This window comes from Sylvia atricapilla, chromosome 2 (assembly GCF_009819655.1).
Source record: "Sylvia atricapilla isolate bSylAtr1 chromosome 2, bSylAtr1.pri, whole genome shotgun sequence".
NCBI lineage: Eukaryota > Metazoa > Chordata > Aves > Passeriformes > Sylviidae > Sylvia > Sylvia atricapilla.
This window is the reverse complement of record NC_089141.1, coordinates 99,441,499-99,463,920: the sequence shown is the minus strand read 5'-3', so window position 1 is coordinate 99,463,920 and position 22,422 is coordinate 99,441,499. Positions and strand designations below refer to the sequence as shown.

Sequence of the window (22,422 nt, the reverse complement as noted above, 5' to 3'; positions counted from 1 at the left end):
GTTGAAGTGAGAATAACTAAATTCACTGTTTTATCCTATTGCTAACAAATAAATTATGAAACCTTTGCCTTGGAGAGGACAGATATAGTTAAATCTAATGCTGCTATGTACAGACATTATTGTGCAAGCCACAGTTTCCCCAGATCTCAGAAGTAAAATCCACTCTCTATGTCATTCTTCCAAAAAGCTTCTTTCTGTGAAGAAATTGGACCTCTGAGACTGCACTCAGACCCAACACAAGTGGCAAGGCAAGTTCACACAGCAGTCAGCCAGTACAGGCACTGAGAGGACTGTGACTGGTGCTGAAAACGTGGAACAGAAAGGCTTATACCAACTGTATGGAGTGCAACAACGGCAAGTGCTGGATTCTGCACCTGGAACAGGGCAACCCTGGCTGCGTGTATGAACTGGGGAATGAGAAGCTGGAGAGCAGCTATGGAAAGGGTCCTGATTGATGGCAAGTTGAGCATCAGTCAGAAGTGCCCTGTCAGCCAGGAGGGTCAGCTGTGTCTTGTCCTGCTCTGCTCTCTCAGCCTCACCTCGAGTGCTGGAGGCAGTTTAGGCACCACAATACAAGAGAGACATTCAGCTATTACAGAGTTGTCCAGAGGAAGGCCATGAGGATGGTGAAGGGTCTGGAGGAGAAACTGCATTGTGGTCTTCAGCATCATCACAAGGGAAGACATGGGGCAGGTACCAATCTCCTCACTCTTGTGACCAGTGACAGGGACTGAGGGAATGGCCTGAAGCTGTGGCAGGAGAGATGTAGGTTGGATATCAGGAAAAGGTTCTTCACCCAGAAGGTGGGTGGGCACTGGAACAGGTTCCCAGAGAAGTGGTCACATCATCAAGCCTGACAGAGCTCAAGAAGTATTTGGACAATGTTCTCAGACACATGGTGTCATTTTTGGGGATGATCCTATGCACCGTTAGGACGTGAACTTGATGATCCTGATATGTCCTTTACAACTCAGCTTATTTTATGATTCTTTTTTTTTTTGAAAACAAACAAACAAAACCCCCAAATAATGAAGAGCCTACCCGACAAAAAACCCCAGTAACTTCTGTAGTTACTGTTGTTGAATTCTAACTTAGCAATGACACCGAGCGAGATGTGAAATTGAATATAGTAATTAATTTTTACTTACTTTTAAAAGTTCGACATCCAAGTTATTTTGAAAATCAGTCTGTTAAAGTTTGTTTGGTTGTTTTTTTTAAATATATAACTTAGTGCACTAAGAAATCTTAGTCTTGTGTGGACAGAAAGGAAAGGCAAGGACATGAACATTTATTATTGACAGGTGCTTTTCCGGACTTAATACCACATACAACAACAGATTTGCTGAAAATGTGAAGCCTTAGCTGAAATAACCATGAGATGGTGGAGTTCAGGATCCTGAAGAAGTATTTTCCTTAAATTTCATTAAGCAAAACCAGAACCAACCCAACCACTGGACTGTTTGTTTTGGATGGGCTTTTTTGTCCTTTTTCTAGAGTTAAATCCGAGCAAAGCAGTGTTACCAGCTGCAATTATATTGCTGTCTACCTCTTCAAAAAACACTGATACAGGAGGCAAAAATGTGAGAGATCATACAATCATTAAGGCTCGAAAAGACCTCGAAGATCATCAAGTCCAGATACAACAAATTAACTAAACGCAATTAAAAATATTTTTTCCTTTCCGTTTTTTTTTGCTGAAGATATCCAGTTGTCAAAGCGGATTTATTTTCTCACACATAATGAGATAATTTAGCTGGCTATGATTTACCCTCCAAGGAGGACCACTCTTCCCTCTTTTCCATCTGCTTCTGTTGAACTGACGCACAGTGCATCTTTTCTAATCAGATTAATCTTTCAGATTCAATGAATCATGAGAAGAAGATGCTTTTAGGAGAGAGCACATTGCAAATGCATCAGGGAACAGCAAAAATAATTTCTGAGGAGTACAAACGCTACTTACGCAAAGATTTAGGACTCCCAAGCCTTCTGCTAACTTTGGTCTCATGAAGTGATGCTATTTAGCACTGCTGACAACTCAGTTGAATAGAACACCTCAATATTACAGGCCTCTACACGGAATTAATAAAAACCTGCTAAATTAAGATTTGAGACAGATGCTAGAGAGGTTCAATCTGAGAGATGAGAGTGTTGCTTTGCACTGGCTTTACGGAAGTGGGATCCTCTGGGGGACTGTGCACTCGAGGGCGGCAGTGCCGAGGCTCTCTGGCGGATTCCAGACGTAGCCTTTTTAAGCTCATGTCTGAGACTGCGGATTGTGCTGTTTATGGCAGCCACGCATGCCTTCCAATCAAAGCCACTTTCATTTAGATCAAAGGATGGAAAATTCTCTTTCAGAAATTCTAAAAATAAACAAGTATGTAATAGTGAGTTATCAATTATTTATGCAAGCCATATACTCTTCCTGGATGTAATTAAGCTAAAACAAGTGCATGCTACCAAACCAGGACAGCTAGGCATATTACAAGCCTTGAAAAGCAAAGCAGGGCAGATACTGCTTTCCCCCTTTCTGTTATATTTGAAAATGAGTAAAAGGAAGCTCTAAGCATAAAAACAAAACACGAAAACGTGACCATCTATGTGGTTTTGATCCTTTGAAGTGCTGAGCAACTTAAGCTTCTAATGTGGTCAGCTAGCAAACAGAAAACTTAGGCTCCATTTCAGAATGACCAGTATTAGGCAGGACCAAGCTTTCCTTCAGAAGATCTCTGACAACTATATTCACTAAAATTAATCACAGCAATTCAGCATAACACACATGTACAGTAACAACAGAGACAGAAAAACTGTGAGAGCTCATTCCTTACCATACTGCAAATAAGATTAGTCAACAAACACTTGAGTTTGGTAACAATGAGATAAAAAGGATAAGACTATGGTACCTTTCTCCCTTTCCATGAGTAGTTTAAAACCAAAATTAATATTGGTTTTTAAAGTTGGTGAGGAGTTGACTGTCCTTCTGAGCTGAGCTGAATTACATGTTTTCTCTAAGAAACCCCATAAAAGACTCACCGCCAAAAAGAAATTCTCATCTGTAATGGCAAATCAAGGCTATATTGCTTCTCCTTCTCTGATTAACATCTAGATTTACCTTCACAGTAGAAAGGTATAGCTAGTAGATATTGTGTCAGCTTTGTTCTTTCACATACCAGCAAGTAAAAATCTAGTATAGTATCATTGTTTTCAGTTAATATTTCAACTTGCAGTTACAAACCTGGAAACTCAACTTTGCCAGAAAAACTTTGGTCTGAAGGAGGAAAGTAACTGAGATTAAAACTTATGTTCTTGCAGTTCACTCTGCTCCAGGACGAGAGATGAAAGGGAAAGTGAGTGTGCCTTAGGATGCTCCTGTTTAACTGACAAAGGATACACTAGCTGTTGGCTGAAGCAGAAGCCAGGCTTTCTATACTTCCATCTCCAGCAGTAAATTCAAGAATACTTGACCTCAGTTGAACAGCACAGAACTACTAGAATTCCTACAATCTACAGAGTCTTTGTACATGGTGCACAAAACAGTTTTTAAAGTTGTATCATTTCTTTCATCAAACCTGACCAGTTCTGGTGATGACAGTCAGGCTATGCAGGGCCCCTTCCTGGTCTGCATTCAGGGAGCTCTGTTCCTCAAGCTATGCCCAGACAGCACCCCAGAGGGTGTGAGTCACAGCTCCATTTTATTTAGCATGAATGCTGTTACCTCAGGTGCAGTCCTTCTTTTCTGCTTCTCTCCCCCATCTCAGTGGGTGGGGCAGGGAAACAGGACAGGGAGGAGGAAGGGTGAGCAAGCAGAAGTTCTTAAAGATTTCCTGAGCTTCTCTCCTATTGAGAGCTGTCTCTCACAAGCTCCCATCTGTGACTTACCCAAGTATTTCAAAGTGTGCTCTCCCAAGCTACAGAGCCTATACTCAGACCCATCTAAGTACACTCAGGACCTTGGGGCCCACGATTTCATAATCTCTACAGGCAATGCCACCATCTATTATCACACAACAACCCTTTTTGTGAAGGGAGCCATAACTGCTGTACATAACATCTCTGCTCTCTGCTTCATCTACACAGCCCCTGTATCAAGAAATTATCTCTGACATCCTCCAGAATCCTCAGGGACTGCTCCCGTCTCCCAGCTGCACTGCCCTTTCAAGCCAATGTCAAGACAACTGAGTTTTCCCATACAAATCAGATTCATGATCTGGAGAATTTCTTGAGCTACTAAAATATAACTTAGTATCTACTTCCTCTCAATTTGTTCCACTGCTTGCAGAAATGCTTGTAAGAACAGTTTCACAGACTAATTTCTGAAGCTTTATGCTTTGTTCATAGGACACAAAGTTAATACTCTTACTAGTTTCCCCACATTATGATTTAACAGAGATTTTCTTACTTACCTCTAAGAGCATTAATTTTATTGGAATCCAGTGGGCTCATGCCACGATCAAGACTACCATACACGTTGCTTTTCACCAGCACATCTTCAGGGAACATATGACGAATTAGGTAGCGAGCTGACAATTCTGGCCGTGTCTTCCCCTTAGCGACATAAACGACTGAGAAAGGCAACTGAACATTGCGCAATGGGCTCCCAAGAGGTTCTAGAGAAGATGTCATGGAGGGAAGAGAGATATTGTACTCATCCAACACCGACCATGTTTCAAAGTGGTTGTATTAAATTAAAACTGACATAAGAAATTCACCCAGAAAGTATTCCACATGCTCAGAAACACCAAAGCAAAACTGTAACACTACAGCTACTGCTAACATGAAACATACTGCAGACACACATGGCCAAGCAGCCAGAACTACCTGCCTGGTTTACAACCATAAACAGTACGTCTGGTATGTCTTCAGCAATGCAACCTGCATTATTAATCATTGCTTTCCAACTTGTTTCATCTCATGTGAAAAGATGCTGCTTTTCCAAGTACATAACTAAATAAAAGTTCTGGTATTTCAGTCGTGCTTAGATCATGTAAGCGGAAACAGAAAAAGAGTGAATATTTTTAAACTACTTCTACCTGACTTCACTGCAACATTAATAAGAAAAAATCCAAAATTTTTAGTACATAAAGAGGTATGTGGGATCTGACTAACAAATCTTGGGTGCAGGAACAGATCTGATAAAGCCCCAAAGTGATCCTAATTGAATAAATTACATCCAAGGGCAATTAATCTCCGACCATTTTCCTTGAGGGTTTCTACGCATCACATGCTGTACATGGATTGTTTTCCCCAATGCATTTGTATATTGAACACTTCCATTAGAAAAAGTGAAAAATATAAAGGCTGTTAAGATTTTTATTGTCCTAAAAAGTAAATTTTGCAGAAAGGTGTGCTTTTTCTTTTTAAATTGCAGTACCATTCAAAAGATATTCTGAGCTAGCTTACTTTTCTAAGGTAGGATATCCACCAAATAAAAGAAAAAAGCCAGGGCAACTGAACAGAGTAATTGAAGCTGAACTTCCCAATGTCACAGCAGGATATGCATTATGGGACACTAGTAGATGCAAACATATATTTTGTTAGCCAGATACAATGCTCTTGTTCATTCACAAAAAGATTTACTCTGTATACATATATCGATTACTATCTTAAGAGAAAAAGAACACCCACATAGTTCAGAAAATCCCTTTACTATATACTATATATGCAATTATACCTACAGTACCATCTTTAGCCTCTCAGTGACCACTGAAAATGTAAGAACCAATTCCAGAAAACAAAAATTTTGTTGTTTACCCATAGGTTCCAAAGATTGTTGTTTCCTGACAGAAGATGTGTGGAAAGCTTCTGGAAACTTATTCTGCAATGTGTCAGTTGTGGAGCTGGTCATTTTCTGAGCGCTTTGAGAATTGTCTTCACTATCTTCATTATAATTTAAATCTACACAATGAGATGTATCGGGAGCAACAGACACTTCTTCTTTCCCCTCAGCTGTCTCCTGAAACATTCAGTCATGTTAGTACATACACTGAGAGAAGCATACCAGTTTTCTAATTAGTGTTCCAGTTTACTTCATTTTTAGTATAAATTAAATTTCAGATCTTTGCAATATGGTTACTCCTGAATTTCTGTCATGAAAACCACATGTAGAACAGTTAAGAATTATTCAAAGATGTGCGCAGAGTGTTTTAGAAGTAAATGTAGTTGGAGGTGTTTTGGGAGTGATGTTTCAGTCAATATAAAACTGAAATGCATGCTGAATATATCTGAAAAAAAAAACCAACCCTGCAAAAACAAGCGCTAAGAGCTACTTGTTTAAGCTCTCAGTCAAATTTGACATTCCTTCTAGGCAACACATACAGTGCTTTCCTTTTAGTATTCTATGACTGAACACTTCTTAACTGAACTCTGGACACAGGAACAGGAAGAGGGAGAGTAGAAAACAGCATTTTCCAGTATTCCCCACACAGAACCAATGCTGTAGTCAGCATGCCTGTCCTGGGGAACACAGAGGCAGAACCCAAGGAATTTCCAATACAGCACTTGTACCATGAGGAGGTAAAAATAATTAACCTGAGAAAAAAGTGGAAACTTAGTACTTAATAAATCCTCACCTTAGGAGAACTTGCTGAGTTTCTTTTGGTTTCAGAGCGCAAACAGCGGATCATAGAATTAACATTTCTGATACAGGTTTTCCAGTCTTTCCCATGCTCGCTCAAATCATAGTTTGGAAAGTTAGTTGCAAGAAACTCTGCATATAAAATATAGAAAATGTTTGAAGCTTCATGACAAAGCCCAGTATTTAGAATTATCCTAATTTAGAAAGAGAGAGAAAGCTAACTAATTCTTCACGTTTACTGTTCTCCATTTACTTCAGATTTCCATCAGTAAATAAAGATAGTAAACTTAACGTTTTGAAAATAACCAACATTATGAATTCAGTATGTTCTGTGATACTTTTTGAGATGTTGTGAATAATGCTTTTATTATATTAAACATTTCCTGGTAGAATTAGGGGAAATGCATGATTTATCATACTAACTTCAAAAGAAAAACCCAAAACCAACACTACTACCATCCCCCCCAAAAGAACAGAGACAGGGTAATGCTGTTGCTGCAACTACTTCACATGGTTTATATAATCTCACACTCAATTTTAACCCTTTAACACATATGTGCCATGGGATCTGTGTAAATGACTTGATATTTATTAAAAAAGACTCCTCCATCTTCACCACTTCTCACTCAAGAGAACTGAACATAAGAGTATTTCAAAAACAGCAGTTAATGTTTTTCCTAAGAATACCATGGCCATAAACCAATCCAAATCAACCAAACAAAAAAATCACTGACAAAATCCATGGCACACACAAACACAAACTGCAATTAAAAATTTAGAGGCAGCAAGCATGACTGACTGAAGATATACATAAAACCAGGAAGAAATTTTAATAGTTTTATTCAAATTGAAGAAAAACTAACATTGAGAATTACAAAGCAGGACTTTCAAAAAAAAAGATACTGCAGAGTGGAGCACATCCACTATGGCATTTATCTGCTTACCAGTTGCCAGACAACAATTAGGCAGAAACATCCAGAAAAGAACTCCTTTAAAGTTCAAAATATGTTAAGTGTGAAAGAAGTAAATCTGTGCATTTTGGGAGGTAACATACCTCTTATTGCAGCAATCTTGTTTGGATCCAATGTCCTGCGCCCTCGTGCACTCGCTCCCATAACACTGCACAATAAAGTTTTCTTGGGGAACAAGACACGAACCAGGTGGCGCGCTGCAAACTTGGGTTTAGCCTTTTGCCTAGCCTTCACCAAGTGGTGTCCAAGAACTTTCACATTTCTTGCTGGTTCACCAACAAACTCTTCTGTAAAACAAAAACATTCAAAGAACAAAAAAATAAAATCCCATGGGAACTGTTAAAAACAGAACATTTTTTCCAATTCTTTCTCTTGACTCTCAGAGTATATTCTCGTATGTGCTACTACCTACCTTTGCTCTTATAAAAGCAGGTTTAAACTACAATGGTAACAGAAATACCTGTTTGATTCACACTAACCACCAGCATAACTAACTGAAATCAAAACACCCAAGGAAATGTGTTAGACAATCAATTGTCCACAATATTCACATTTTGCCTATTTTACATATGTGCAGATACCAGGTATGTTTTCAAGACACTGATTTACGAAGAGTGGCATATCCACACACAAATCTGCTAAATCATAAATTGTTTACAAATTTTTAGATAGATATCTGAATATTTCACCTACTATTCATGCAGCTTTTCAGATGTACAAATGTGAGTTTTAGGCCAAAAGCAAAGAAGTCATAGCTCGGCCTTGCACGTAACTTAGGGTATTTACACTTCAGAAAGGCGTTAGTTTTTAATGCCTTGTGCTATTTTATATGTGTATCTTTATTATAATACAACAATCTATAGAATTGTTTTTCTTTGGAACGAAGTATTTTGAAAGAAACAAAACACTGGATGATTTGAGTGTAGGAAGGATGTTTCATGGATAGAATCCCCCACAGCAAGAAAACAGGTAATTCCTTCACACAGATCAGGTAAACTGTTTTCTTAAAACATGCATACAGGCATATGCCACAACTAACTTTAGTGGCAATCTCTTTTACCTCCTCAAACACATGGATAGCATGCACATGTTACTTGTGAATTATACAGAGAATAAAAAAGGTTACATTAAGAGAGAAAAGGAGAGCCTAGAGATAAAAGAACCCAAAGGACCTATTGTATGCCAAAGGCTTGTGATAGTACCAGCCATTTTTTTAGCCTTTGTTTCTGAGTATTTATCACAAAGGAACATACCCAAGCTAGGATTGGTGAAGACTGAAGAAGATGGTAGCTCTTCACTAATATTCACATCCTCAGATGCATTTCTATAGTTCAACTCCACAGCATTATTTTCCTCGCTGGGCTCAGATGGTGCGGGTATTGACGGTGATGCCACAGGTGAAGGTGCAACATTGACAGTACTTTCCACAATACTGGGAGCAAGATTTGATTGTGGTGAAAGGTCAGGCATCCCATTAGTTGCTGTGTATGACGAATGCAATGAATGTGTAGAAACTATAGTGGGGAGTGGTGGGCTCTGCCTTCCAACAGGCTGCTGAGATTCAAGCTGAAAACTCTGTGGGGCATGTTTTACTTTGGAATTGACTTGAACGTGGCCATTTTGTAAAGCAACCCTTACAACTGGGCTATGCCTTCCCTGGCCTGATGAAGGGAGATGAAGACTTAAATCCCTTTCCATGTGCTTTTGTGCTCTTATTTTTCCTGAAGGCAAGTGACTGGAACTTCTGTATGTAAATCCAAATGGCTTCTGCAAATATGATTCAGAAAACAATTAAAAGATTAAATTAGACATAGCTGATAATTTGGGGTTTTTTTTTTCAGCAAACCGGGAAAATTAGGTTTTAGTAATTATGCTTTTGGGAGCAAACTCTTCCTTGAAGTAGTCACTGTCATGAACTCACAGCTACCATGTTTTAGCCTTTCCTCTACTATCTTCTATTCTCAATTGTATTTGCAGCGCTAGGAGTTTTATTTGGGCAGCTTCAATATTTTTCAGGGTTTTTTCCACCTGGCGTGGTGGCAAAATTACTTCCGAGACCTCTATAAAAAGTAAATAGACAAAATTAAAATTTTCCTGTCATTGACCCAGACATTGGCTGATGAATTTTCAGGGAATGTGTGCTAGCTCCTTTCAAACAAGAAAAAAAAATCCAAACACTTTCTCTTCTTTATTTACTTGTTAGCTGAAAACATTCAAAATTGAGACCTCGTCTACAATGAAGATTCTAAAGAGACTGAGATGGTCAAACTGAAAGATGGGCTATGCTTTCCACCACTTCAAGTACTTCTATTAAAAAATCATACAGCATACATTCTAGTTCAAAACACAAGTCACTGAGCAGGAGTCACCAAATGCTGATGATTCATGGATTTGTTTTTCCTATTTTCTTTAATTTTGGTGGTTGTGTGTGTTGGTTGAGAAAAATCTCATTATATTTTATCCCTGTAACCTTAAAAAAAATCTATGACCTTAAGGAAGTCTTATGTATCTCAAAGCTTGTCAGCTTCTCAAGCTTCTGGAGTTCATCTAATAAAAAAGTACCTCTACCCCAAATCCCCATTCCACTAGCCCTTCACAAGTACAGTAATGGTACAGCTATAAAAAAATCCAACAGCACTCCTGATGGTTTTAAATGGCAGAACCTAAGAAAATAGCTGGCTGGTTGCATCTTACTCTTTATAGGGATAAATCCCCTCAGAAAGAGAAAAAAGAAGTAGTGCATATCACTTTGAACCCAAAAATCCAAACATTAAAGCAGCTGCCATCCAATGTATCAGAGGGGAGGGTAAGAGCACAGAGGCTTTACAGGGTTCATTTGTAGGTGACAAGATCAGTTTATTCCCTGAAACTCACAGTTTCGGATGTGTGAACAGCACAAGCCTGGAGTTCACAATAAAAATACATCCCAAATAAAACCTAGTATCCTACTGATATCTGACAGGTGTGAGAAATCCAGCTCCATCCACCCTTAAAGCAAATGGCCTTAGTGCTGTTTTGGCATCTCCTGAGAGCAGAATCATCTCTGCCACATTAAAAGCTTGGTAGTGTTGATGACAAAAAAGTCATTATGGATTTTATGACCTTTTTCAAAAATCATCTGTTACTCTTTCCTTTTAAAGATCATTGTTAGAAGTACTAAAATTGTGTCTCCTTAGTTAACAGTAGATGGACCACTTAAGAAAAAAAACTAATACTGTGTACTCAATATCAAATATTATTAAAAATGTTTAAAAAGGAGTTTCTATTAAAAAAAAATAAATCCTATACTGAAGTGGGTATGACAACATACTGTTGAGATCTAAAGTTCAGTATGCCAATTGAACCTACCTGACTGATGCTTACACTCTCTTCTAGTTGCAGAAACCAATGAGACAATTCACATGTTGCAAAGGTGCAACTGCAATATACTGAAGTTTAAGATGCACCTACACAATTCACTTCTGTCTATGCAAATACAAACAGAATTTTACAGCATCTATCACAGTATCCTGAATTTAATGGGGTCACTGCCAATCTATGGCCACCAGTCAGTAACACCAGAAACTGAAGCTGGCACATAATCAGAAAGCTCAAATAATTGAACTGAAACAGATTCTAAGTCTACTATTTCACTACTTATTTTATTCTTAGTGAAAGGATAAGGATTTTTTAAATAATCAGAAGAAATGAGAGAATTAAAGCAAAAATAAATATCTTAGGTATTTAATACTCACCGGTTTGAACAAGAGTGGCTTTATACGAGTATGCTGCATTTCCGAGACCTTACGATGAAGCAGGTCAAATTTCTTATCCAACTTCTGAATGGCATCATACATGGCCTATCAACAAACATAAGACTGAAAACAGTACTGTTTCACAAGAACCCAACCTAAACCTGAAGAAATCAAGAAAGTTCAATTAAAAGCTAACTCTCTCCCTAAAAGTTAGCCAACTTCCTTCCACAGCACTGCTGAATGCTTAAGGAGACTTACAAGACATTAACACTTGGCTACAACCACTTACAAACTGACTTCCATTAAGCATGGCCTGAATGATTCCAGTCACACAAGTGCTCACCTGAATAAATATGGGATGCCTTTAGTTTTCAGTGCAGTTATTTTCAATTTTGCCAGTTACTGCTTCAGAAATCAAAAGGAAAGAACTCACAAAACCAACACTAGCAGGATTTTTGGCACACCTTTGGCAAGCAACACGTACTTTCAATAGCTGGGTTTGTATCACTGCCGTATCTTTCCCATTATTGTGAAGCTCCTCCCAATAACTAAACCTTACATTTTGTATTAAAGCTTAATATTTGAAAATTATTCTTATGAAAATCCAGAGAATATGAAGGCGATTAGTTTTATTTTGAAAATATTGTAGTTATGTGGGCAATTAACAAGCAAACAATTGGAAAGGATCACTGGTGGTCAAGTTTATAATAAAACTCTTCCTGAAGTTTAAAGCTAAAATTGTTTAAACACCATTTCAGATAAAAAGTAAAAAAAAAAAAAAAAAAATACCTGGCAATAATTGAGGACCTCCATAAGAGGATTCTGCTGATATCCAGCATAAGAAGCTTCAGATAAAACGCTTTCCTTTTTCATTAAAACAATAATTATATATAAAAAAGAAAAGAAGAAAAAATGAGTGTAAGGTACAAATATATACACGGACTTAGGATATCACATTAAGCAAGTAAATCCCAATCTCAAATGCCTATCCCAAAACATGCATCCCCAAAGCAGCTTTTCAAAGTCAGTCAAACAGAAGAAAATTCACTTACACTTTCATAGTCTGGTTCATACTCATAAATGACACTGGCATTATCTTCATATTCTTCTTCTTCCCTGGTTCTCATCTGGGAAATTACATAATTTACATTTAATATTTTGGGAAGTTAAAGACTTCTCCTAGGAATCCAAATTGGACATTTTTTGTTTTAGCTATAATGCCTTCCTTTGGCTATAAGAAGCCCCAAGAAAACAAGACTTACCACAGTCATCTTATTAATGTTCTGGTGTGTTAAGAAAACTTTCCTGTCAGACCACTCAGGAGACACTGTGGTGGTCACCCAGAGACTGTAACTGCTGGGACTGAAGCCCCTTTGCCGTGGATGACTCAGGTGTTCTGCCTGACTCCCTACATACTCTACTTTCACAGTCAGGTAAGGTTTCCTTACCAGTTTGACCCTGGGTTTGCTATAGCAGAGTCTCAGACCTCTGGTTTCAAGTAATTTTACCATGGTATAAGAACGGGACATTATATATATATACACACATGCATATATGAAAAATAACATGCATTTTTGTTCATTCTAAGGCAGAACTTTCCCATCTAACTATATGTACTATACAGTCAAGCTTATGAAATCACAGAATCATGGAATCACTTAGATTGGAAAAGACCTCTGAGTCCAAATGATGAGACTTTACGGCTTGTGCTTTCAGTTTTACCCACTAAAGATTTTCTAGAAGAGACAATTTGCTCATTGCTTGCGAAGAGCTTTTAATCAGGAAGAACGGCGCCACCACCTGGACAATCCTGACATTTGCCTTTTACTGGATGGATGCCGATCCCATCCACCACACACCACAGATTTAACGTGTCTGCTGGTGGTATTGTGTTCAAAATTTTTTTAACTTATCAGGTTTTATTTTAGAAAAGAAAGAATGGGGTTAGGGAGTGGGTGGTGTTTCTGTTTTGTTTACAACAGGCAGAATTCAGTGACTGGTAAAATTGTGGAGATTATTCTGGGAGTTACTGAAAAACAGCTGAAAGACAACTGAGTCATTGGTGACAGCCAGCAGGGCTTCAAAAGGGTAAAGTACTCCTTGTCAAAGTTTATTTGCTTTAATGACAAAGTGACCCACCAAGCTGATCAAGGGAAGTCAGCTGATGTAATCTGTTCGGATTTCAGTAAAGCTTTTGATACTGTCTTTCACAGCATCCTCTGGACCAAACGTCCAGCACACAGCTAGATAAACACATCATGGGATGGGTGAGTAACTGGCTCACAATCCAGGCACAAAGGGTTACAGTGAATGGGGTGACATCAGACTGGGGACCTGTCACTAGTGGGGTTCTGCCTGGCTCCATCCTGGGCCCTGTGCTTCTCAACATCTTCATAAAAAGACATGGACATAGGACTTGAAGGGAGACTAAATTTCCTGATGACACTCCGCTGGGAGAAGCTGTTGACTCCCTTGAAGGTGGAGAGGCCTCACAAAGAGATCTGAACAAATCAGCAGCTGGGCAACCACCAACTGTATGAAGTTTAACAAGGACAGTGCTGGATTCCGCACCTGGGATGGGACAGCTCTGCATGTACAGATAGACTGCAGAGTAGGAGGCTGAAGATTTGCTAGAAGCATCCATGCATATGCATAGATATCCTATCCATCTTCAGTGGGATATCAGCAAATCACCACACAACAGTGAAAGAAAAACGATACTCCAAGTAACACTGAATGTGGTCTCAAAATGAAGGGTTATAGTTTGGTGAAACATACCACATTGTGTTCCACTACAGCAGGAGAAAGTCGTTTTCTTTTATTATGCAAAAATGCAAAATCCATATTTTCAGGGCTGTGACCATTTCCTCTCTGCATCATTGCAGAATGGCTCATTTGTGAGGTTGTTTGATCAGCAAGCACTGGCAAGCCTTCGCTTCCTGGAAAAGTGAAGAGAAAGTTTCCCACTGCATTAAACATTTCACTACAGTAAAAACAGGCAGTCACTCTTTTTTTTTAAAATTTTCAGACTGCTTGATTATTTGAAATTTGTTTACCAACATATTATCAGTTATTTATCAAATTAATTTCGATCAGAAATTATAATTTCTATATTTTTTTTTCAAACACAATGACATAAAAAAGCACCAGTAAAACTAATACTTTGTGAGCAGAAATGGCTAAGAGAAAGTTAAAAGGTGTTCTGCAGCAAACAGGGAGAAATAAAGACCTAGATTTTCATCTGCATGATGTTGAGCTTGCTCTGACAAGGCAAAAAGATATAAGACAAAAGTAGAAGAAACATGTTTGGAAAGATGGAATGAGATCTGAAGGAAAGGCACTGCTCTACAAGACACTGGTCTAAGATAGTGGGTGAATAAAATCATTCAAAGAGAATTTCAGTTCAAAGTTCAACAGTTACATTTGACATAAACTTGTGGTGTTTCAGGTATCTCACTATACTTGACTTTAACTAGACAATATCTAATGCTAATATACCCAAAGATAACAAACCCATATTTTACCTTTTAAGAAACAACTGCTCTCATCATAATTAATTTATTAATAATGAAGTAATTACTCATGTCCTAAAACCAATGTCAGCAACTGTCTATGATAGTTTCTTGGGCAGAAGTTTTAATTTTGGTGGGGTTGCTTTTTAGTTTATTTTCAATAACAGAGACAAAACCCCAAGTAAACCATCCCAACCATCCTCCACTCTGTCAATTAGAAGACCAAAAAGACTAAGACACTCACAAGCACCCAACAACACTAGGAAACAGATGTAACTTGTGTCTATGAAGAGAAATACTGATGGGATTCTCTACAGAGTAACTGGCTGAATTGAAAAAAAATCCACCAAACTAGAAAGTGCCTTTACTTAGTTACAGTAATTTTCCTCACTGAGTTGGTAATACTGCTACAGAACTTAATAAATGCTTATAACAGCTGTAAATAAGTTTTTGCCTGGGCCAATGAAGCATTGGGTAGGATTTCTTGAGAGACTTTGATCTTGCATGTTAAAATAAATATAGTGAATTAGAGACAGCCACAATGGCTACTTACCACTAATAATTTATCCTCTTCAACAACCATCTTGCTACCATTACACATCAGCATTTCCAGTATTAAGTTATACTGGATAGATTATCTAAAAACCTATTTTTTTCAGGCTAGGTTCTTTCATGACATTTATTTTCCAAACTGCTTCCTAATTTATTCCCAGGTATACCTACCTTTACAAGTAAGTAGAAAGCTGTCTTTTTAAAATGTAGTATTTTAGCATGTTCACCATTTGCAAGGACCTCAAAAGTAATAACTAAGGCACTTCTTTTTACAGGCACTGCCAAGCAATTTCTATAAAGTTGCTTCCTAAAACAACGCATTTTAAAGATACAGATAAAATAGGAAGCACTGAATCCAAAAGCAGAACATATGGCATTAAAACTAGCCATTAACTATCAGATCGCAATAAAAATGAACCATCAATTACCATAGGCAAGTTGACTCATGTGGTGAACAGCCCTGTTCACTTCAGAGTTCTGTTGCACTGGCATGAAGCTTTGGGTGGACAGTCTGCTGTCTCCCTGGTCAATAATCACTGCTTCATCCTCTTCCTCAGTCTTCACACACAAATAATCTATTAGCAGATGCAGAAAGAGAAACAGGTAAGACTGCAGGCCATTCTGTGTATCAGGTGACAACTGTAGTGCCTGTATCACACCTAGCATTACCTCAGCTGTACCACAGGCTATCGTACATTTGGCTTCGCTTTAGCATCTAATGCAAAGTCACTTCTAAATGCAGACTCTGAGGGTTTAACACACGCTAAAATGGAAACTGCTTACTGTTGTTTGGATGGTGGGATTTCTGAAACTATTCAGGACCCAGTTCTCCCTGAAGTGTGCAGCTTCAACAGGAACAGTTATAAGCCAGTAACAAGCACTTCTACAAACTCCGTTTACATATTCAAGCATGTGGAAAAAAATGTATTAATCTGGTCTAGAAATTTTACTTTTGTAATTAAGACTTGCTTAATACACTTGAAACAAACTAGTCTACAAATCCTAACTGTATACTTGGTATTCAGATCAATCCAAATATTGGCTCCCAATGCAATACTGTGCAGAAACACTGAATGGCAAATCTCCAATATTAGATTTTTTTCCAACTAAACACACCGCATCAAGAGAAAAGTGGTTTCAGAATAACTGTATTATAGTTATTATTGCTAGATCCAGAGTTTTTGACAGGGTCGGGGAGGAAGTGGAATTTATTTCTGATGAAACAAATTAATGGAAGAAACCTTATCAAGTTAGGAAATAAAACTTAAACTCAGCCAGCACACATGCATGACGCTCTAACTATGCATAACAGAGGCTGAATTTTGCACAAGGTCTCTGCTCTGTTCAGTGCACAGGCTGGACTGAGCTCCAGGAACGAATCAAAATTGTGAGTAGAACAGCAGTCTGGGTCTCTACTCTCACATCATCAATTCACTCCAAATCCTGGTCTCTTCCAATTTCTAAAAGAGACCAAAAGGTAAGAATGAAATTGAATTCCACAGGTCATTCTATTTATTTTCCCTCTGTCCAAAATTCCCATCTAATTCAAAAGACATAATACAGCAGGGTTTGGATTTGGCTGTCAACAGATGAAGAAACTGGTGTTCAGAAACACGTATCAACTGCCACACAGTCAAGAGCTTTGTTTATAGGTGTAAACAAAACCAAAAAGCTACCTGGGGCAGAGCTGACCTGTACAAAGTTTAGCTGAGGACACACACTAAGGTATGCTGCTTAGACTGCCAACAAGAGAACAGTTCTTGGCCAGTTTTCATCAGCTGTATAGAAGTAAACAAGAGGCTTACTCATGAACTTAATTTAGGTGCAGCTTTTAGCAAAACACTTCAGTGATATTCACTGACTGAAGTTCATTGCAGGCTAACATAAGTTGTTAGCGTGTGCTGAATTATTTAACTGCCTCACAAGCACAAATTTCTTTGTTGACAATAATTTAGTATTCTACCTGCTTTTGGAGAGAATTAATGAAGAGTCAGTAAAAGTCCATCTACATCAAAGCAGAAGGGATGAGAATCCTCTCTGCCAATTTCCCCAACCAGGATGCCAGATTAGTGCATGGTCTGATAAACACCCTACTTACAGCTGAGTCTCTGCTGTCCTGCAATCTCTGTCTACCCCTAACTAGACAAAACAATGCAAATTGTGTGTTACTTATACAACAGTAAAAAACACAGAATTTACCTGTGTATTAATCTTTGCCACAGATCTCATGCCTCAGTCAACACAAGCAAAACAACCCTACCTGCTCAGCAATTACATCTCTCAAATCTACAGCAGACAGAGTGATGAGTATGGGAAAGGGAAAATTCTGTGCAACCAGTACATAGCAAAGACATGGCAATGTCAAAGCAGCTCCATCTGGACTAGAGGGAAGTTATGATCAGAAGTTAAGAGAGTTTCTACATGTGGTTGATACTGAAAGCAAGGCTCAGTCTTTCATACCCTCTACCACCCCCCCTTAAATAAGTGTCAAAATCAGAATTTCAACAGTGCAGTAGACTCCAAGCAGAAACTGATTCCAAAGCCTGCAGCTACACCGAAGAGGAAAATACAGAAAGGAAAACCACCTCAAAAAAACAAAACAAAACAAAACAACAACAACAACAAAAACAACACCTGAAAAACCCCAACAACCAACAAACCAACCTACAGCACATTTCTACAATGACATGGAAGCAGTGCAGCAACAAGCAGTAATCTCTCATTTTAACCTCTCAGGTGATGGCCAGGATCCTCCTCATCCCCTGGCCTTTTAATTTCTAGCGCCCATTGCTAAACATGACTGCTTTCACACAGAGAAAGGAAATTATTCTCTATTCAGAACAGCACTTTTACATGGACAGTTACGAAACTTGGGGATTAGAATACACCACCCATTTCCAGGAAGGCCTATTAGTATGACTGGTCACACTGCAACAATAAGAAAAGCAGCTCCAAGACTGTAGAGTCACCTGCTTTATACAACCACTTCTTCCTTTCCCTAATGCATTCTAGTTGCCTGGCCTCCAAAATCAGTGGACAAACTTATATGTCTTTGCTATAGATTTGACTACTTCATCAGCAAGACAAATTTTTATGTGATCAAAAATATTTTACTTATAAGACTGTTGAGGACTAAATGAAGTTTATTTACAGACTATCAGAATATTATTCACACCTTCAAAAAAATGGTCACAAGAAAAAATGCAGCTTTTTATCCATAATCTGAAAGACACTGCAACTTAGTCCTCTAAGAAATCCTAATAATTTAAGTGCCAGGAAAATAAAATGCTATCATAAATATATATAACATCAAACACTTGACTCTCAGGTAGAAACCAAAATCTGACAAATTCTATGGATAAATTTGTGCACTTGAAAAAAATTAAAAATGAAGCAATCAACGGTTTTTTACCTCTGACTTGGATGAAGATGCAACTGCATTTCTCACGCCAAGTTAGTTATTTATATACATTAACTCACTCCACAGACAGAAAATTTCATTACATAGATATGCAGATGTTTCCAGTAAGTTGTGAAAGGAAATTATAAATTTAAAAACAGTGACAAAAGAAATATTTCAGGTTTACATATTTCAAACATGGGTTTTACTGTGAAGTGGATTACACACCAGTAAAACTTACTAAATAGGCTGATTTATCCAATCATTGGATCAAGTGATCAGTTTAGCAGAACTCTGAATTTTTGTCTGAAAACTGAAGAAACAGTCATCTAAAACTAGAAAATATAACCAAACTAATTTCCTTTTTAGACTCGATGCATACTCTGAGTGATATGATATAAGCTATAACTTAGAATTTTCAGTAGAGCAGTAGCATCTGATACAAGCTTGAAGCTCATAGAAAAATGTATATTGTACAGAAAAACATTTATAGACAGAACGGTCCAGTGAAATCACCATATTAAAAAGCCAAGATTGGAGGTAATCTTTGTAACTTACAAAAGTTTAAGTTCATCATTAAGAATTCTTTAATCAGGAGACTGTCTTCACTTCTGCACAAAATCATTAGGTTGAAGAACGTTAAAGACACTTACACTTGAATTATTTCCACCCAAAACAGTCCGACACCGTGCCTAACCCTGTACTATATTAAATTACAGTTTTTTATGCAGCATGTGAAGCCAAGCATCACAAAGAATTTATTTCCAGCAACCAACAGAAAGATAGATTTTAAAGTAATTGAGACTTGAAAATGTGTTGGTATTAAACATCAAGAAACACTAAAACCAAGCAAGCAAACAAAAACTCTTTCAAAGGCAGAAATGAAAGGAAAAGCATTAAGGCTCAAAAAAACTCTCAAGCAACTGTGAATTACATACAAAAACCAGTCATACAAAGCAACCCCACCCAAAAAAATAAAGAACTTACCTATGTTGAAACTAAGCCACAAAAGGGGAGCCAGCTAGCCTTGACTTGGATCATAATTAGAACCTGCGCTATTTATGGTGTGACACTTGTGCTAGCATACACAAGGAAGTGAACTAATACAGGGGAGAACTGAGGGACACCAGTGCCCTTCAGGGTTAGTATCATCCCATCACAACTCTAAGTAACCATTTTCCTATTAACTCAATCTCACTGCAGACATAACTGGGAGTTTTAAGCAGATTTGTGCATACTGTGATAATGAGAGCCATAAGCAACACAGAAATACAACCAGATCTGATGCATCAGCTGAAGTCTGAAGACAAGATGACAAATTATTTTTTTCTTTCCCTAAGTATATTACAAATAAACATCACAAAAGGCAGTGGTATAAGGAAGGACTTGCACTGAATCAGACTTTACCTGATGAATGCTCTCACTTGTTGCAGAAACACAAGTGTAACTGACCATCAAGTACAGAATGGTAAAGGGAGGCTGACAAGAGAGGATGATGGCTGGAAGCACCAATTAGTATTAAATCCTATCTCAACCATCTTGCAAAATCACTAAAAACTTTCCACAGAAATCTGGTGGGGTTTCTTATTTTTCTACGAGTTCAGTTATACACACCTCTATATTTCTATAAATATTATCTCAACACAGGCAGGTGCAACAGCCAGCCATGAAGAAACTGTGGAAGTCAAATCAGATTTTACAAAGACATTTAAATACTGGGCTCAGAAAAAACTGGTAGCACTCACCTCAAGTCACATCCTTGAATTTATCATAGTTCTGATTATTTTGCCCTACCTCTAGGTATGTTGTCAGGGATCAGAGACACCAGAATACCCCACCAGAGATAAAATGCTTAACAGCCTCTGAACACTGAAACAGTTAATTTGGAATGCTGTTGTCAGAATTTGCAACAAACTAAGACAACAGAAAGGAATGTTAAGCTCATACAAACCAATTACTGTGGAGAGAAGCAAAATAAAAACCGCAGATTTCCTGCACATTTACATGTCATATTTAGATCACGGAGATGACAAAACCACTGAAAGTCAAGGTAAAACCAGTTTCTCGCACAAAGACCTTTAGTGTTTTATTTTTAAGATTTGAGCTCACACTGAACTTTCTGATTGAACAATGTTATTAATGGCAGATATTTTCTATTACCAGGGATTAGTACAGGCTTAGTATTTGCTAGGATTACTGATTTACAGACAAAGCCACTCAGGAAACAAAAATTGAGGACAAAGAGAAGGACCAACAAACACATCACTGTGTACATTTATTTAATAAAGATTATATCACAATTGCTATGTTCCCACTCTGCTGCATCTCAGTCCTACCCTTTTAATTCATGTTGACACTTGCAGAACTGCACAGTGAACTGGGGTATTTCCTAATCAGAGAAGTTCCTCAAACAGTGAAGTCATACAAGAAAATTTGGCATCTGAGCAAGACACAACCGGAACTTCTTTATAGAGTAGGTCTGTCACCACAACCACCTAAACGGGTATGAACTAATCTGAGTCTGTACAAACATCACTCCTCTGAAGGGCAAGACAAAGCACATAACTGGCACAAATAGCCTGGTTTTGGTCGAAAGTGAAGGTGTCTGCAGTGTAAGACACGTAAGTTGTGCTATGCACTGTGTCTTCGACAGACAACTGATTAGGTCAGGCCTCTCATTTTAGAAGCATCATCCATCTCTCCCTTACTCAGGTTTTGCATCCGAGTAGCTGCAGCGCCGGGCGAACCTGTCAAAGCGGAGACCCTGCAACATTTTGGCACTACATTCAGCCGCCATTTGAGGACTATAGAAAGCAAACCCCCCCCACCATTAACACTGATACTGAGGCAACCAAGCTGTGGCTGGGCCACACTACTTCTGAGCACCGACATGCCCAAGAGCCCCGTCCCCAGGACCACATATTCCGGGGTAGAGGCCCTGGGTGGCGGTGGGCCCGCACGCCATGGGGGGCGAGCAGACGCAGCCCCGGCCGCCATCAGCGCCGCCGCCTGCGTCCCCGCGCCGCCAAACCCCGCCGGCGCTGACGCGGCGGCGACGGGCAGGAGCGGCAGCCAATGGCAGCGCCGGCCGCGCGGGAACGGGCGAATAGCGACGGGCGCGGTGGGCGTGGCCCGGCCGGCTCGGCAGCGGGCGTTGGGGCTGTTGCGAACGATGATGGGGGGGGTCCCCGCGCCCCGGCGGTGCCGCGTCCCGCCTGCCTCCCTCTGCGGAGCGAGCCGGCCGGCCGGCCGCGAGCCTTACCCTCCTCGGACATGGCGTTCTGGGGCAGGGTCCTCCTCGGGCGGGTCGGGCGGCGGAGCGAGCCGGGGCTCGGGCACGGGCAGGTGTGGCCGGAATGCGGCGTTGGAAACGGAAGCGGCTTCTCCGACGTGAACAAGAAACTGTTTTGGAGCAGTGCGGCTGCGCGCTGGGCGCGGGGGCGCGCCCGGGAAACGGGAGCGCGGGGGCCGTGCCGCTCGGTCCGTCAGCAGCCGCGGCTTGCGCGGAGTAGTTCGCCAACGGGCCAGCGAAGGAGCCGGCCCGCTCCCGCAGCAGCCACCTAGCCAGCCAACTAGCCAGCGAAACAGCCGGCCCGCTCTCGTAGCAGCTAGCCAGCCAACTAGCCAGCGAAACAGCCGGCCCGCTCTCGTAGCAGCTAGCCAGCCAACTAGCCAGCGAAAC

The 22,422-nt window shown here is 39.5% G+C and overlaps 1 protein-coding gene across 1 annotated transcript; it reads right to left on the bottom strand.

Annotated features, from left to right (window-relative positions):
• Nucleotides 1–1,164: 1,164 nt before the first annotated feature.
• On the bottom strand, nt 1,165–22,122 carry BEND2 (BEN domain containing 2). Its single transcript, XM_066313926.1, has 12 exons — nt 22,003–22,122; nt 15,769–15,915; nt 14,055–14,215; nt 12,329–12,403; nt 12,066–12,140; nt 11,277–11,381; nt 8,796–9,309; nt 7,626–7,829; nt 6,567–6,703; nt 5,749–5,950; nt 4,401–4,604; nt 1,165–2,360 (listed from the first exon to the last, which is right to left on the bottom strand). Exons 1-12 carry the CDS (start codon nt 22,013–22,015, stop codon nt 2,128–2,130), a joined length of 2,070 nt encoding a protein of 689 aa, XP_066170023.1. The 5' UTR covers nt 22,016–22,122; the 3' UTR covers nt 1,165–2,127.
• Nucleotides 22,123–22,422: the final 300 nt, after the last annotated feature.